The sequence below is a fragment of the Trichomycterus rosablanca genome, chromosome 5 (assembly GCF_030014385.1).
Source record: "Trichomycterus rosablanca isolate fTriRos1 chromosome 5, fTriRos1.hap1, whole genome shotgun sequence".
In the NCBI taxonomy this organism is placed as follows: domain Eukaryota; kingdom Metazoa; phylum Chordata; class Actinopteri; order Siluriformes; family Trichomycteridae; genus Trichomycterus; species Trichomycterus rosablanca.
In genome coordinates, this window is record NC_085992.1 from 26,634,782 (window position 1) to 26,653,071 (window position 18,290).

The 18,290-nt window shown below is 42.2% G+C and overlaps 1 protein-coding gene across 2 annotated transcripts in view; it reads left to right on the forward strand.

Moving 5' to 3' along the window:
* The window catches only part of prkn (parkin RBR E3 ubiquitin protein ligase), a 182,388-nt gene that overhangs the window by 84,549 nt on the left and 79,549 nt on the right, over positions 1-18,290 (forward strand). For both annotated transcript variants that reach the window (XM_062995011.1, XM_062995010.1), the window contains exons 3-4: positions 1,332-1,536; positions 12,863-12,981. In XM_062995011.1, coding sequence (XP_062851081.1) covers positions 1,332-1,536; positions 12,863-12,981 — 324 coding nt within the window. The remainder of the gene's footprint in view (positions 1-1,331; positions 1,537-12,862; positions 12,982-18,290) is intronic.

An 18,290-nucleotide genomic window follows, 5' to 3' on the forward strand; every position in this document is an offset into this window, starting at 1 on the left:
TTATTATTTATATAATACATATAATATAATATAATATAATATATTTCTGTCTGTCTGTCTGTCTTTCAGTCAGTCTGTTTGTCTATCCATCTGTTTTTCAGTCTGTCTATCTTTCAGTCAGTCTGTATATTTATCTATTTATCTGTCTATCATCTATCTATCAATCAACTTGTCTGTCTGTCTGTCAGTCTGTCTGTCTGTCTATCTCTATCTGTCTCTGTCTTTTAGTCTGTCTCTTTCAGTCTGTCTGTCTTTCAGTCTCTGTCCTTCAGTCTGTCTGTCTATCTATCAATCTGTCTGTCTGTCTTTCAGTCTGTCTATCTGTATGTCTGTCAATCTATCTGTCTGTCTGTCCATCTATCTTTCCTTTTATTTAGTCAGTCTGTCTGTCTATCCATCTGTCTATTTGTCTATCTGTCTTTGTCTTTCTGTCTGTCTGTCTGTCTGTCTATCTATCTATCCAGCTGTCTATCCGTCTATCTTTCTGTCTCTCTGTCTGTCTGTCTGTCTATCTATCTAATCTTAATTGGAATGCGTCTGGATTTTTGTGTGGTATTTTTACTTTTGTGCGCAAATTCCCACATACACTCTTGTGAAAAGTCTTTCCAGACAAGTGGAAGCACTAAATGTTTATCAGTATGGTATAGACTGTTTACAGAACAGAAGCTTTCAGCAATCAGGGATACAGTAGCATATCATGTCCATTGAATACACCTTGGAGCTCAGTTCAGATCAACATGAAGAAATAGAAACATTGTGAAACTACACCCCAACAGTCTAGATCAGGCAAAATTGCTCTTTTACTTTATACAATCAATCAAGACTCATTCAAAAAGCACAGCCACTCAACCAAGTCAACCAAGATTAAGCAAATACTAAATAATGGGTGTGAATATTTATAAGTTGTTAACATTTCTAACAAAATATTGTTGTGCCAAGATGGAGCAGCTGGTAAACTGGGTAGCACACAGCAACCTGAGTCCTGGGGTTAATCCTCAGCTGTGGTCACACTTTGTACAGATTTTAGCATTGTCTGGTCGTATTTCCTCTAAGGAAAACCTATGCAGAAGCTGGATTGGCTACTCTAATCCTAGGTGTGAGAGTGATGACCTGTGTTGAATTGGCACCTTGTCAGGGATGTCTTGGCTTGCGCTCAGACTCTGATCAGGATGATGTGGTAAGTACAAATAAGTGAATATTTTAAGATATTCTAGGGTTCTTAGTCAGATTGCTACAAATCACATCATGTTGTGCTAAATGACTGCAAAAGCGCACAAACTGTGGCACGATTTGCATGACTAATGCTGTCTAATCCTCCGCTGGTGTGTTAGGGCTGTGATCTGCCGGAGCAGAGTACGGTTCACGTGGTGCTGCCTCCAGCTGGTACAGAGCGCAGGTTGGAACAGGTGCTACAGCGCAGATTGAGCAGAGGAGTAGACAGCTTAACCCGACTGGACCTCAGTGCTTCACGACTGCCCACCACTTCCATTGGCCTCGCGGTCATTCTGCAGAATGAGGACTCGAACATGCAATCAGGTATTGAGTCATGTAGCTAAAATGTAGCTAAAATGTAGTAATAATTCACTTTAATAAGAGCACCAATGCACTCTGAGAAAGATTCCTTCAGATACATCAGGTATACAGTTACTGACTGTAGTTCATCTTTACAGTCTATCTAATTTGGTCCCTCGCTGACCAGATGTTATCTTCTCAGCAATTGACCCCAGCATGGTAAACATATTGTAGTGTGTTGTACTTGTATAAGTGTAGCAGGTGCAGCTGTGTTGTTAGCATCTTTAAACACCTGAATGTCAATGCTGGGAGGAGAATAGCACGCCAACCAAAAATATAAAGCCAGCAGCATCCTGTGCTCAGAAAGTGTCCACTGATAAAGGACTAGAGGAATATTGTGCAAACAGAGTTTGTGTTCCTTATAAAAATCCCAACACTGCTGCACCTAATACATTTATACCAGATAAACAACACACAGCCGTTTCATTACCATGTTTGTCATGTTAGTGTCATTGCAGTGATGAGAAAACTTCATCTGGTTAGTGGGGGTCCTAAAGGGGTCGCCTCCAATCGATAAATGGTGTACAGAACAAAAGCTGGGCTACAGTTAGTAATTGTGTAATAAGTGCTCGGTGAGTGTTTTAGTGAAACTTATGTCCAGTTATTTTGCTGGACAGCCAAACTGTCCTGGAGTTTCACTGTGCTCATTGAACCAGTATCATGGAAAAACCGTGGTTTTATGCCCCTACAGTTCGCCAGTATCGTGTACTTTTTGAATATAGTATAAAAGACAACATGTAGTCATCCAGAATGTTGCGATGATAGGTTGTCTTCTGTACCGAGTAGTTTTGTTTGCCATTATTAGTTCCCAGAATGCCAGGTCCTCGATTCTTTCCACTGAATTAAGTTAAGCCTGGCCAGATTATGGCTTTAGTACTTTGCCACACTGCATATCTCAAATCATCAACAAATTACATTTTATTTTAAAACATCTGAAAATGGGGGGCGGGGGGGGGGGGGGGGGTGGCTTATATTGTGATTATGGTCTTGACTTAGCATACTGTTCTGTTGGGCTGCAGCCTTATTCAAGCAGCTTGGCACTGATTAGCATTATCAGCTGATTTTACCATATGGATTTCTCATGAACAGCCTGACTGGATGGACTAAGCTTTTTTGTTTTGGTGTTTGTTTTCAGGTGCACTTTGGCTGCATTGTGTGCAAAAATATTACGTGAATTTAAGTCTTATAAAGCACCATCATGTCGATTCAGACTCCTGGTGACCATATGGATAGTGTTTCTCCAGAATATCTTGTATACACTTTGTGTCCTCAGGCTTCTTAATGACTGGTTCATTGTTCCTCTAATTGTAGCCATCCATCTTGTTGCTGGCTGTCCTCTTCCTCTTTTGCATTTATCTCTTCCTTGCATAGTAGTCTTTTCCAATGAATTGGTTCTTCTCATAATGTGTCCAAAATAAGAGCTTCAGTTTGGTTATCTGGGCTTTGAGTGATAGGTTAGATTTGATTTGATCTGGGATCCATTTGTTTGTCTTTTTTGCTGTCCAAGGTAATCGCTATTCTTCCTGTCCTGCCATGGTCATTTTAACTGTTACCAACATACAACAAATCCCCCCTACCAGCATACATACAGTATATCACAAAAGTGAGTACACCCCTCACATTTCTGCAGATATTTAAGTATATCTTTTCATGGGACAACACTGACAAAATGACACTTTGACACAATGAAAAGTAGTCTGTGTGCAGCTTATATAACAGTGTAAATTTATTCTTCCCTCAAAATAACTCAATATACAGCCATTAATGTCTAAACCACCGGCAACAAAAGTGAGTACACCCCTTAGTGAAAGTTCCTGAAGTGTCAATATTTTGTGTGGCCACCATTATTTCCCAGAACTGCCTTAACTCTCCTGGGCATGGAGTTTACCAGAGCTTCACAGGTTGCCACTGGAATGCTTTTCCACTCCTCCATGACGACATCACGGAGCTGGCGGATATTCGAGACTTTGCGCTCCTCCACCTTCCGCTTGAGGATGCCCCAAAGATGTTCTATTGGGTTTAGGTCTGGAGACATGCTTGGCCAGTCCATCACCTTTACCCTCAGCCTCTTCAATAAAGCAGTGGTCGTGTTAGAGGTGTGTTTGGGGTCATTATCATGCTGGAACACTGCCCTGCGACCCAGTTTCCAGAGGGAGGGGATCATGCTCTGCTTCAGTATTTCACAGTGCATATTGGAGTTCATGTGTCCCTCAATGAAATGTAACTCCCCAACACCTGCTGCACTCATGCCATGGCATTCCCACCACCATGCTTGACTGTAGGCATGACACACTTATCTTTGTACTCCTCACCTGATTGCCGCCACACATGCTTGAGACCATCTGAACCAAACAAATTAATCTTGGTCTCATCAGACCATAGGACATGGTTCCAGTAATCCATGTCCTTTGTTGACATGTCTTCAGCAAACTGTTTGCGGGCTTTCTTGTGTAGAGACTTCAGAAGAGGCTTCCTTCTGGGGTGACAGCCATGCAGACCAATTTGATGTAGTGTGCGGCGTATGGTCTGAGCACTGACAGGCTGACCCCCCACCTTTTCAATCTCTGCAGCAATGCTGACAGCACTCCTGCGCCTATCTTTCAAAGACAGCAGTTGGATGTGACGCTGAGCACGTGCACTCAGCTTCTTTGGACGACCAATGCGAGGTCTGTTCTGAGTGGACCCTGCTCTTTTAAAATGCTGGATGATCTTGGCCACTGTGCTGCAGCTCAGTTTCAGGGTGTTGGCAATCTTCTTGTAGCCTTGGCCATCTTCATGTAGCGCAACAATTCGTCTTTTAAGATTCTCAGAGAGTTCTTTGCCATGAGGTGCCATGTTGGAACTTTCAGTGACCAGTATGAGAGAGTGTGAGAGCTGTACTACTAAATTGAACACACCTGCTCCCTATGCACACCTGAGACCTAGTAACACTAACAAATCACATGACATTTTGGAGGGAAAATGACAAGCAGTGCTCAATTTGGACATTTAGGGGTGTAGTCTCTTAGGGGTGTACTCACTTTTGTTGCCGGTGGTTTAGACATTAATGGCTGTATATTGAGTTATTTTGAGGGATGAATAAATTTACACTGTTATATAAGCTGCACACAGAGTACTTTTCATTGTGTCAAAGTGTCATTTTATCAGTGTTGTCCCATGAAAAGATATACTTAAATATCTGCAGAAATGTGAGGGGTGTACTCACTTTTGTGATACACTGTACATACGTAGAATAAATTACAGACACACACAAAAAAAAAGAAATCACAGAGATTGTCAATTGTATTCTACAGAGATTACAGTTCTAGTCACCAGTGTTTGGGTGGATCCCCTAATCGAGTATTTTAGCTTCTCGAGTTTTAAGTGTGCCATCACCTCCATCATCCACTGTCTATGTGTAGGAGGGGTAGCCTATTTTCAGTTTAACAAAATAAGACGTCTTGCCAGTAGAGACGTAAAGGCCATGGCCTCTGACTGGGCAGTTGACACCAGCACCTCTCCAGGGACCACACCAAAAGCCTCGTCCTCCCCAATCAGGCACAAACTGGATGCACTAAAGTGGGAGAAATAAAAAAAAATAAAAAAATAATCATTGTTTTTTAATTTATATTTTTTCCCCTCTTTTTTCCCCCAATTTTTATCCCCCAGTCTAGTCGTGTCCAATTACCCTGAATGCGTCCTCTATACTGATTCGACCCTTCACCGCTGACTGAGGACGCCTCTCAACAACTTTGTACAGATAGTGCATTTTTCACCTGCGCTAGTCAAGTTCATACACTTGACGGGCACTGTGTATGGAGGGCCACACCCCCATCAGAATTATTCCTCAGCCCTGTGCAGGCGCCACCAGTCAGCCAGCAGGGGCTGCAGGACCTATGATCCGACTTTCTTACCCTCTAACCCTGAACAACAGCCAATCGTTGTTCATAGTGCCGCCCAGCCTAGTCGGGAAGGCAGAGCTGAGATTCGATACGATGTATTCGAAACCCCAACTCTGGTGAGCTAGCGTACTTTACCGCTGCGCCACCTGAGCGGCCAATAAATAATTTAAATAATTAATAATAAAATAAATAATAAATATTTTAATAAATAATTTAATTTATTAAATAATTCTAACACAATTGACCGAGCACAGTTTAAATAGACGTTTCAGGTACAGTATGAGCAATGAGTTACATATCAGACACAAGATAAATAAAGATTGCAGTGACGCCTTGTCATCCTTACACATCTGGCTCTCAGTGTGTTTTCTGAGAAGTTAAATAAATCAAATTTGATAAAATGACGTTTGGCACGCTGCCTGCAAGTGTTTTTCTGCTCTTCGCTATCCTGCCGCCTTTTGCCGCATTCCACATCCCTCATTTGTCTATTTCAGTGGCTAAATGATGCTTTTCCCCATTTTGCACTGTGCAATGCATTAACTATCATGTCCTATGTTTGTCCTTCCTCTCTCTCCGCCTCATCACCCCTCCAGCCTTGCGCTACTCCACCCAATCACATGACCCCTTTCATCCAACCCTCCTCGGCCCTGCCTTAGCATAATAGAGTCCACTTTAAACAAAATCATAAATTAGACGGGGCATGCTTCATAAAACTCCTCTCCGCTGAATTTATTGAGTATCGTGTCAAGGTGCAGCATCGCTCTTCTGCGTGCTGAGCTTTTAGCTCTAATGAAAACGCCGCACCCAGGTACGTTTGTGTATGTGAATCAGACGAGGCCGGGACAGGCCGACAGGACGTGTCCTCCATTTCATTTACCATAAAGATTTTTACTTGCTTTTTTTTCCCTGGCTAATTGGATCTACAGCTCTTTTGTCCTTAGCTTGGGGCTGGAGGATTCACCTCGTCCTTGTCACTACTCAGCAATAATCCGCTCTGCATTTCAAACTCACAATGGCCGTCACAGACAGGAAAACAAAGCGAAAGCTATCTCTGAATGAATCTGGACTTCACAATAGTGATTGGGAATGCAGGCATGCCTGAAGTGCTGCTCTTCATGTATTGTTTTTTTTTTCTTTGGGTGGAATGACTTCAGTTTTTAGTGTTGAGTCTGAACAGGATAAACAAGGCTTATCTATTAATATTTATTCATTAGGATTATGTCATGTTTACACACTTTGGTTACATTCATGACAGAAACGGTAGTTACTGGTTACACAAGATTCATCAGTTCACAAGTTTAATGTCAAACACAGTCATGGACAAGTTAGTATCTCCAATTCACCTCACTTGCATGTCTTTGGACTGTGAGAGGAAACCGGAGCTCCTGGAGGAAAACACAGAACATGCAAACTCCACACAGAAAGAACCCAGACCGCCCCACCTGGGGATTGAACCCAGGACCTTTTTGCTGTGAGGTGACAGTGCTACCCACTGAGTCACCGCGCCGCCCAATCCATTAATATATATATATATATATGTTTAGGGCCGCTCAGGTGGCGCAGCGGTAAAGTACGCTAGCGCACCAGAGTTGGGGTTTCGAATACATCGTATCGAATCTCAGCTCTGCCTTTCCGATTGGGTTGGGCAGCTGCATGAACAATGATTGGCTGTTGTTCAACTGCGGCCCCTGCTGGCTGACTGATGGCTCCTGCACAGGGCTGAGGAATAATGCTGATGGGGGTGTGGCCCTCCATACACAGTGCCCGTCGGTGTATGAACTCGACTCGTGCAGGTGAAAAATGCAGTGTTTACTAATTGTACTTGCCAGAGGGGGCATATGTCAGTTGAGAGGTGCCCTCAGTCAGTGGTGAAGGGTCGAATCAGACCCTTATATATACAGTGTATCACAAAAGTGAGTACACCCCTCACATTTCTGCAGATATTTAAGTATATCTTTTCATGGGACAACACTGACAAAATGACACTTTGACACAATGAAAAGTAGTCTGTGTGCAGCTTATATAACAGTGTAAATTTATTCTTCCCTCAAAATAACTCAATATACAGCCATTAATGTCTAAACCACCGGCAACAAAAGTGAGTACACCCCTAAGAGACTACACCCCTAAATGTCCAAATTGAGCACTGCTTGTCATTTTCCCTCCCAAAATGTCATGTGATTTGTTAGTGTTACTAGGTCTCAGGTGTGCATAGGGAGCAGGTGTGTTCAAATTAGTAGTACAGCTCTCACACTCTCTCATACTGGTCACTGAAAGTTCTAACATGGCACCTCATGGCAAAGAACTCTCTGAGGATCTTAAAAGACGAATTGTTGCGCTACATGAAGATGGCCAAGGCTACAAGAAGATTGCCAACACCCTGAAACTGAGCTGCAGCACAGTGGCCAAGATCATCCAGCGTTTTAAAAGAGCAGGGTCCACTCAGAACAGACCTCGCGTTGGTCGTCCAAAGAAGCTGAGTGCACGTGCTCAGCGTCACAGCCAACTGCTGTCTTTGAAAGATAGGCGCAGGAGTGCTGCCAGCATTGCTGCAGAGATTGAAAAGGTGGGGGGTCAGCCTGTCAGTGCTCAGACCATACGCCGCACACTACATCAAATTGGTCTGCATGGCTGTCACCCCAGAAGGAAGCCTCTTCTGAAGTCTCTACACAAGAAAGCCCGCAAACAGTTTGCTGAAGACATGTCAACAAAGGACATGGATTACTGGAACCATGTCCTATGGTCTGATGAGACCAAGATTAATTTGTTTGGTTCAGATGGTCTCAAGCATGTGTGGCAGCAATCAGGTGAGGAGTACAAAGATAAGTGTGTCATGCCTACAGTCAAGCATGGTGGTGGGAATGCCATGGTCTGGGGCTGCATGAGTGCAGCAGGTGTTGGGGAGTTACATTTCATTGAGGGACACATGAACTCCAATATGTACTGTGAAATACTGAAGCAGAGCATGATCCCCTCCCTCCGGAAACTGGGTCGCAGGGCAGTGTTCCAGCATGATAATGACCCCAAACACACCTCTAAGACGACCACTGCTTTATTGAAGAGGCTGAGGGTAAAGGTGATGGACTGGCCAAGCATGTCTCCAGACCTAAACCCAATAGAACATCTTTGGGGCATCCTCAAGCGAAAGGTGGAGGAGCGCAAAGTCTCGAATATCCGCCAGCTCCGTGATGTCGTCATGGAGGAGTGGAAAAGCATTCCAGTGGCAACCTGTGAAGCTCTGGTAAACTCCATGCCCAGGAGAGTTAAGGCAGTTCTGGGAAATAATGGTGGCCACACAAAATATTGACACTTCAGGAACTTTCACTAAGGGGTGTACTCACTTTTGTTGCCGGTGGTTTAGACATTAATGGCTGTATATTGAGTTATTTTGAGGGAGGAATAAATTTACACTGTTATATAAGCTGCACACAGACTACTTTTCATTGTGTCAAAGTGTCATTTTGTCAGTGTTGTCCCATGAAAAGATATACTTAAATATCAGCAGAAATGTGAGGGGTGTACTCACTTTTGTGATACACTGTATATATATATACAGTGGGGTCAAAAAGTATTTAGTCAGCCACTGATTGTGCAGGTTCTCCTACTTAGAAAGATGAGAGAGGTCTGTAATTTTCATCATAGGTACACTTCAACTATGAGAGACATAATGAGAAAACAAAAAAACAGGAAATCACATTGTAGGATTTTTAAAGAATTTATTTGTAAATTATGGTGGAAAATAAGTATTTGGTCAATAACAAAATTTCAACTCAATACTTTGTAACATAACCTTTGTTGGCAATGACAGAGGTCAAACGTTTCCTGTAAGTCTTCACCAGGTTTGCACACACTGTAGCTGGTATTTTGGCCCATTACTCCATGCAGATCTGCTCTAGAGCAGTGATGTTTTGGGGCTGTCGCTGGGCAACACGGACTCCACAAATTTTCTATGGGGTTGAGGTCTGGAGACTGGCTAGGCCACTTCAGGACCTTGAAATGCTTTTTACGGAGCCACTCCTTCGTTGCCCGAGCGGTGTGTTTGGGATCATTGTCATGCTGGAAGACCCAGCCACGTTCCATCTTCAGTGCTCTCACTGATGGAAGGAGGTTTTGGCTTAAAATCTCACGATACATGGCCCCGTTCATTCTTCCCTTAACACGGATCAGTCGTCCTGTCCCCTTTGCAGAAAAACAGCCCCAAAGCATGATGTTTCCACCCCCATGCTTCACAGTAGGTATGGTGTTCTTGGGTTCTTCTTCTTCCTTCAAACACGACGAGTTGAGTTTTTACCAAAAAGTTCCATTTTGGTTTCATCTGACCACATGATATTCTCCCAATCCTCTTCTGGATTATCCATATGCTGTCTGACAAACTTCAGACGGGCCTGGACATGTACTGGCTTAAGCAGGGGGACACGCCTGGCACTGCAGGATTTGAGTCCCTCTCGGCATAGTGTGTTACTGATGGTAGCCTTTGTTACTTTGGTCCCAGCTCTCTGCAGGTCATTCATCAGGTCCCTCCGTGTAGTTCTGGGATTTTTGCTCACCGTTCTCATGATCATTTTGACCCCACGGGATGAGATCTTGACCCCAAAGGAGATTATCAATGGTCTTGTATGTCTTCCATTTTCTTACAATTGCTCCCACAGTTGATTTATTCACACCAACCTGCTTGCCTATTGTACGTAGATTCACTCTTCCCAGCCTGGTGCAGGTCTACAATTTTCTTCCTGGTGTCCTTGGACAGCTCTTTGGTCTTGTCCATGGTTGAGTTTGGAGTTTGACTGTTTGAGGCTGTGGACAGGTGTCTTTTATACAGATAACGAGGTCAAACAGGTGCCATTAATACAGGTAACGAGTGGAGGACAGAAGAGCTTCTTAAAGAAGAAGTTACAGGTCTGTGAGAGCCAGAAATCTTGCTTGTTTGTTATTGACCAAATACTTATTTTCCACCATAATTTACAAATAAATTCTTTAAAAATCCTACAATGTGATTTATTGGATTTTTTTTTTCTCATTTTGTCTCTCATAGTTGAAGTGTACCTATGATGAAAATTACAGACCCCTCTCATCTTTCTAAGTAGGAGAACCTGCACAATCAGTGGCTGACTAAATACTTTTTGACCCCACTATATATATAGAGGACGCATTCAGGGTAATTGGACACGACTAGATTAGGGGAGAAAATTGGGGGAAAAAAGTGGGAGAAATTATTAAAAAAAAACTATATATATACAGTATATACAGGTCCTTCTCAAAAAATTAGCATATTGTGATAAAGTTCATTATTTTCCATAATGTAATGATAAAAATTAAACTTTCATATATTTTAGATTCATTGCACACCAACTGAAATATTTCAGGTCTTTTATTGTTTTAATACTGATGATTTTGGCATACAGCTCATGAAAACGCAAAATTCCTATCTCAAAAAATTAGCATATTTCATCCGACCAATAAAAGAAAAGTGTTTTTAATACAAAAAAAGTCAACCTTCAAATAATTATGTTCAGTTATGCACTCAATACTTGGTCGGGAATCCTTTTGCAGAAATGACTGCTTCAATGCGGCGTGGCATGGAGGCAATCAGCCTGTGGCACTGCTGAGGTGTTATGGAGGCCCAGGATGCTTCGATAGCGGCCTTAAGCTCAACAGAGTGTTGGGTCTTGTGTCTCTCAACTTTCTCTTCACAATATCCCACAGATTCTCTATGGGGTTCAGGTCAGGAGAGTTGGCAGGCCAATTGAGCACAGTAATACCATGGTCAGTAAACCATTCACCAGTGGTTTTGGCACTGTGAGCAGGTGCCAGGTCGTGCTGAAAAATGAAATCTTCATCTCCATAAAGCTTTTCAGCAGATGGAAGCATGAAGTGCTCCAAAATCTCCTGATAGCTAGCTGCATTGACCCTGCCCTTGATAAAACACAGTGGACCAACACCAGCAGCTGACATGGCACCCCAGACCATCACTGACTGTGGGTACTTGACACTTGACTTCAGGCATTTTGGCATTTCCTTCTCCCCAGTCTTCCTCCAGACTCTGGCACCTTGATTTCCGAATGACATGCAAAATTTGCTTTCATCCGAAAACAGTACTTTGGACCACTGAGCAACAGTCCAGTGCTGCTTCTCTGTAGCCCAGGTCAGGCGCTTCTGCCGCTGTTTCTGGTTCAAAAGTGGCTTGACCTGGGGAATGCGGCACCTGTAGCCCATTTCCTGCACACGCCTGTGCACGGTGGCTCTGGATGTTTCTACTCCAGACTCAGTCCACTGCTTCCGCAGGTCCCCCAAGGTCTGGAATCGGCCCTTCTCCACAATCTTCCTCAGGGTCCGGTCACCTCTTCTCGTTGTGCAGCGTTTTCTGCCACACTTTTTCCTTCCCACAGACTTCCCACTGAGGTGCCTTGATACAGCACTCTGGGAACAGCCTATTCGTTCAGAAATCGTTCAGTCTTACCCATGATTGCAGTTTTGAGTAATGAACCAGGCTGGGAGTTTTTAAAAGCCTCAGGAATCTTTTGCAGGTGTTTAGAGTTAATTCGTTGATTCAGATGATTAGGTTATTAGCTCGTTTAGAGAACCTTTTCATGATATGCTAATTTTTTGAGATTTTTTGGGGGTTTTCATGAGCTGTATGCCAAAATCATCAGTATTAAAACAATAAAAGACCTGAAATATTTCAGTTGGTGTGCAATGAATCTAAAATATATGAAAGTTTAATTTTTATCATTACATTATGGAAAAGAATTAACTTTATCACAATATGCTAATTTTTTGAGAAGGACCTGTATACAGTATATATACAGTTTGGAAAATAAGTATTTGATCCCCTCCTGATTTTATAAGTTTCAAAGACTTGAACAGTCTATAATTTTTATGCTTGGTGAGAAAGAGACCACTGTTGGTGCGATAATCTTGTAGCCCATTCCAGCCTTGTGCAGGTCTACAATCTTGTCCCTGACATCCTTTGATAGCTCTTTGGTCTTGCCCATGGTGGTCGAGAGATTTGAATGGAAGAAACTGATTCTGTGACAGGAGTCTTTTATACAGGGACAGGACTAATTTGTGTGCCTCATGGGCACATAACCGGTCTGTGGGGGTCAGAATTCTTGCTGGTTGGTAGGGGATCAAATACTTATTTCCCTTAATTAAATACAAATTAATTTATAACTTTTATTTAATGTTTTTCTTCTGGATTTTTTGTTGATATACTGTCTCGCTCTGTTAAAATAAACCTTCCAAAAAAATTATAGAGTGTTCAAGTCTTTGTAAGGGGGTAAACTTACAAAATCAGCAGGGGATCAAATACTTATTTTCCTCACTGTATATACTGTATATATATATATACGTATATATATATATATAAATTTGTGTGTTTAATACTCCTTTGTTTATGATTGTATTTACAGAGCCCAAACCCCTCAGCACTTTCTATGTCTTCTGTAAGACGGAATGTAGAGCCATTCAACCTGGGAAACTGCGAGTGAGATGCCGAACCTGCAAACAAGGAACCCTCACACTCAGCCGAGTATGTACACAAGTCACTGCAACAATCAGATGGGTTCAGACTGCTTTACGTTTTACAATTCATAACAACACACAAAAGGAGTAAACAACAAATAGGTGAAAAACCATCATTATTTTCATGTTTTACCACTGCTTTATCCTGGTCAAGGTCATGGTGGTTTCATTTTCCCCGGAATCACTCACTGTTAGCACTTTTTCACCAAAAGAACTCTGGTTCTTGAACCGGTTCTGTTCGGGTTTCTTTGAACCTTGGTGTTTTTAGAGAACTGGACATTTCCACCAGTTTTGGGAGCCAGACATGCGTCATCAACGGTGGGCGTTGCGCAATGAAAGTGAAAAGTAGTAACATGATGGCGGAGTGTGTAGATTTTCATTTGTGCTGTTCATTTTCATGTAAAAAGCATCGATCAGCTATTGGTAATAAGATAACGTAGACAGTGTTTTGCTCTTCGCTTACCGCAACCCTCGGCGCAGATAGCTGCTTTGCTCAGCGCTTGGCTTGGCATCACTAAAGTTCCACGACACGAATATCCATTAGTGTGAAATAACCATCAAATCCATTTTAAAAGTGTCCTCAAATATCTATGTTTAGCTGTACAGTGGTGTTAAAAAAAAAAAGCAGTGATTTTAAAAAAGCGAATAAAGCACAAAATCATTATAATAACTAACTTTTATTTCCATAAATGCAAATGCACTGAAAATACTACACTTTCAATTCTAAATCAAAACATTAACAAAATTTTGTCAGTTTGTGTTCATCCTTTACAGAAAATTAAGAAAAATGAATATTAGGCTGTTCAAAATAATAGCAGTGCCAGCATTTTTCTCTAAAAAAATGTATCTATAACATGAAATTTTTTTTGAAGTTTCACTTTACTTTAAATTACTGAACTAATATTTAGTGGCAGAACAATTGTTTCCGAGATCTGTGTTGCATGGAGTCAACCAACTTCTGGCACCTCTGAACAGGTATTCCAGTCCAGGATGATTAGACTACATTACACAGTTCTTCTGCAATTTTGGGTTTTGCCTCAAAAAAAAGTGTTTCAGATATCAGCCCACAAGTTCTCTATGAGATTAAAGTCAGGGGATTGGGCTGGTCACTCAATTACCTTAATCTTGTTTGTCTGTAACCAAGATGTTTTGGGTCATTGTCATGTTGAAACACCCATTTTAAGGACATTTCTTCTGCGACATAGGGCAACATGATCTCCTCAAGTATTCTGATATATTTAAATTGATCCATGATCCCTCGTCTGTGATAAATAGGCGTAACACCATGGTATGAAAAACATCCCATATCATCATTTTGTACCACCGTGCTTTACGTCTTCACAGTGTACTTTGGCTTGAATTCAGTGCTCGGGGGTCGTCTGACATACTGTCTACGGCCACTAGACCCAAATAGAACAATTTTGCTTTCACCAGTCCACAAAATGTTGAGCCATTTCTTTTTGGACCAGTCAATGTGTTCCTTGGCAAATGTTAACCCATTCAGGACACGTGTTTTTCTTAACAACAGGACTTTGCAAGGAGTTCTTGCTGGTAAATTGGCTTCACTTAATCATCTTCTGTACTCACTGGTAAATTTAGATATTCCTTGATCTTTCTGGAGATGATCATTGACTGAGTATTTGCTATTTTGGCTATTCTTCGATCCAATTGAACAGTAGTTCCACGCTTCCTTCCGTATCTTTCAGGTTTTGGTTGTCACTTCAAGGCATTTGAGATCATTTTAGCTGAGCAGGCTATAATTTGCTGCACTTCTCTGTATGTTTTTTCTCTCTACAATCAACTTTTTAATCAAAGTACGCTGTTCATCAGAACAATGTCTGGAACAACCCATTTTACCCAGTATTTCAAAAGGAAATGTGCTATGACCAACATGTGCAACATTTGCTACATTAAATAAGGGCCAAAATTGACACCCGTTCCTCTGCAGAATGAATGCCTTCACCAATTGAACTCCTCACTGCTATTATTTTGAACAACCCCCTTTCAATCAATGCTTCGATTACTCAGAATGAGCAGCATGCATGTCCTAACTGTTGGGTTTGTTTTGTTTTCATTACTCTACTACACTTTCAAGTACATTTTTGCTATGTAGAAATATCACTTCTACTAAAAACAGTGATTTATCAGGTTAATGGTGTTGGACTGCTATTATTTTGAACACCACTGTATGTACTTCATTGTGTGGTGGTTATTCAGCTCAGGGTTCTGGGAATCAGCTTCTCGGGTAACGTGGCTTAATGTACTAAAAGTACAGCATAGGAACAGTACATTTCTCTCTGTTATTATTGGTTATAAGTGCTCTGTACTGCCGAAAGTCTTTGTTTTAGTACAACAAGCCACGTTAAGCTTTATTTTTCGTTTTTTGTAATGTCTGGGTCGCTTTTACCACATCATATCATACAGTTCACTTTTTTTGAGGCACTTTAAAAATATCAGCGGCAAACTGGCTCAAAATTCACTCAGGTGAACTTTAAAAGAAGTGCAGTGTGAAGCTCCATAGCAAACAACAGCACAGCGGTTTTGCAGCTTCTCATGTGAAAGCACCCGAACCTCTACAACTTGACACGCCCACAGATGAACACGCACTGAAAAACTAGTATTCTGTGGTGCCAGCTGCGAACGCAGTTGCGCTGTTTGGAACCTGTTTTTTGTGAAAAAATGCTAAACCAGTTCAAAATTAAGTTCTCGAACCGGAATGGAGCCCGTTCCGCGTCGGTGGAAAAGGGGTATGGATGTAATGCCATGACACACCCTGGACAGGACGCCAATCTGTTACCGAGCCTCGTCCCTCCACCATCAGACATAACCAATCATGTCTGTAAGTGGACGGTCAACCGGATGATAGCACCAGTGGGGATATGAGCCCTGGATCCTAGCGGTAGTGGGCTAGTATAATTTACCACTGCACCCACTGGTAGCTTGTGCAAATACCTTACCATTGTAAAATAATTACATGGTGGTGGTGTGTTAGTGTGTGTTGTGCTGGTAATAGTGGATAAGACACAGCAATGCTGCTGGAGTTTTTAAATACCGTGTCCACTCACTGTCCACTCTATTAGACACTCCTACCTAGTTGGTCCACCTTGTAGATGTAAAGTCAGAGATGACCGCTCATCTATTGATGCTGTTTGAGTTGGTCATCTTCTAGACCTTCATCAGTGGTCACAGGACGCTGCCCACAGCAAACGTAGTTGATCTTGATTTTTTATCAAAATAACAGGTCATGGCAACCCTTTAAATTATTTCACAATTCACGACACCCCAAAATGATGTGTCTTACAATACATATTATTTATATTATTTGTTAATAATAATAATAAATCTGCATTCTGTGTTCTACATTGTGTGTAACTATACCATTTAAAGTGCACTAATAAGACATGTAGTACATTCATTCATTCACTGTCTGTTTTACCACTGCTGTATCCTGGTCTGGGTCACTGTGGGTCCGATTCTCTGGGTGAAAGGTAGAAAACACCCTGGACAGGTTGCCAGTCCATTGCAGGACAAACACACATACACACACTCATACCTAGGGGGACTTTTAGTATTTCCAATTAACCTGACTGCATGTGTTTGGACTGGGGGAGGAAAACCCACACAGACATGGGGAGAACATTCAAAATCCACACAGAAAGGACCCAGATCACTCCACCTGGGAATCAAACCCAGCACCTTCTTGCTGTGAGGCGACAGTTCTACCCACTGAGCCACTGTGCCGCCCACATTGAGTACAGTAGTGTGTAATTTAGGACACAGCTAAATAACCTTTAGCTCCACTTTCAGGATGCATAGATTGGCTTAATGCAGTGCAATGTTTTACCTTCTTCCCTGGATGTTGTCTCCTTTATCTTCCAATTCAGTCATATCCAATTCCCAATTGTAAATTTGCTGCCGCTTGCATAACCTCCGATCTGATCACACAGAGCCGCACCACACACCGCCCTCCAAACTGGTGTCCAATCTTCTGCCGCTTTATATCACCTGCCAGTGTTGGGTTCCCACACAGAGCCATATTAAGTACGAAGAACCATGTGACCCATGTGACCCCCCCATACCCCAACTCCCAATTCCCGGAGATTGCATATCTCACCAGGAAACAGCAATATGCAATTACTTAGACTGTTGTGTTTATGTGGACTCCCAGCCAGGTCGCAAGTTTGAACACTCCATAGTGGTGTACTAGCATGTTAGACCACTGTCCTGCGAGACAGAAGTTTTTGGGTACCTATAATTCTGCAACAGACACAGTTTTTCCCTGCAGTAATAAAATATGCAAAGTAATTTTTGAACATGTGGTCTAAAACTTTTGGATGCAGTTGATAAGCAATGAAATTCATAAATCCAAACTCATGTCTCCTGCACCAGTGGTCTGTGTGTGTGCATTTGAGTGAGTAAGTCAAAGTGTGTGCAGCCTGGGGCTGGTGTTATCTGCCACTCCGTATGGAGCTCCACCTCCAGCATGTGGGCATCCATCCCGCTGCACTATATCCGGACGCTCTCCGGAAAGGCTGACTGACAAGTCGCTAAGTTGCACCTGCTTTTTCTTCCTGCTCAGGGTGGTCTTTGGCACTGGGGGACTGCTTGTCCGCTGCCCATGTGCCAGCATGGCCCGCTTCCCGTGCCAATCTCATGCTGAAGCGGGCTCTGTGCATCCTCTTAGACACACCGGCTGCCAGCTCTGCCTGCTTCTGCAATTTCTCTTGACAGGCAGGAAATGAGGGGCTAAGGCAGAAGGTTTAAGCTGTAGAATACCTACTTTTTGCATTACAGATGTGCTTAAGTGCAGGATGTCACTCTACTGTTCTCTCAATCCCTTTGTTGCTTGTGAATTAGGTGAGTTTTGTTCCAGTTTCTTCAAACTCTTATTGTATTCTTTTACTTGTCTGAGCAAGGCAATTATCTCTTCTCTTAACCTTTTGGACAACTCTCTTGCCATATTTCCAACGTGCAATCAAACATCTCAGTCAACAAACTTCTAGCCAGTCCAGTTATTAGATGACCAGACCTGATGCAGCTAATTAAACCCTTGATTATTTGTATCAGGTGTGCTTGAGACAACATCTGATTTGCAAATGTATGCTCTCAGAAGGGATTCTATTCAGAGACTGTATTACTCATTAAATATGGCATTTTGTGTTGAATTTGGAGAAACCAGGTGTCATATTGGCTGTTTTGAGCTATTTAATTTGCTCTTGTTTGATTGGTTTATTGCAAACAGCTGGAAGTTTGTACATTTTGCTAACAAACCTGATTTGGAATTGTGTTTGAATTATTTTGATTCAACTGTATGTA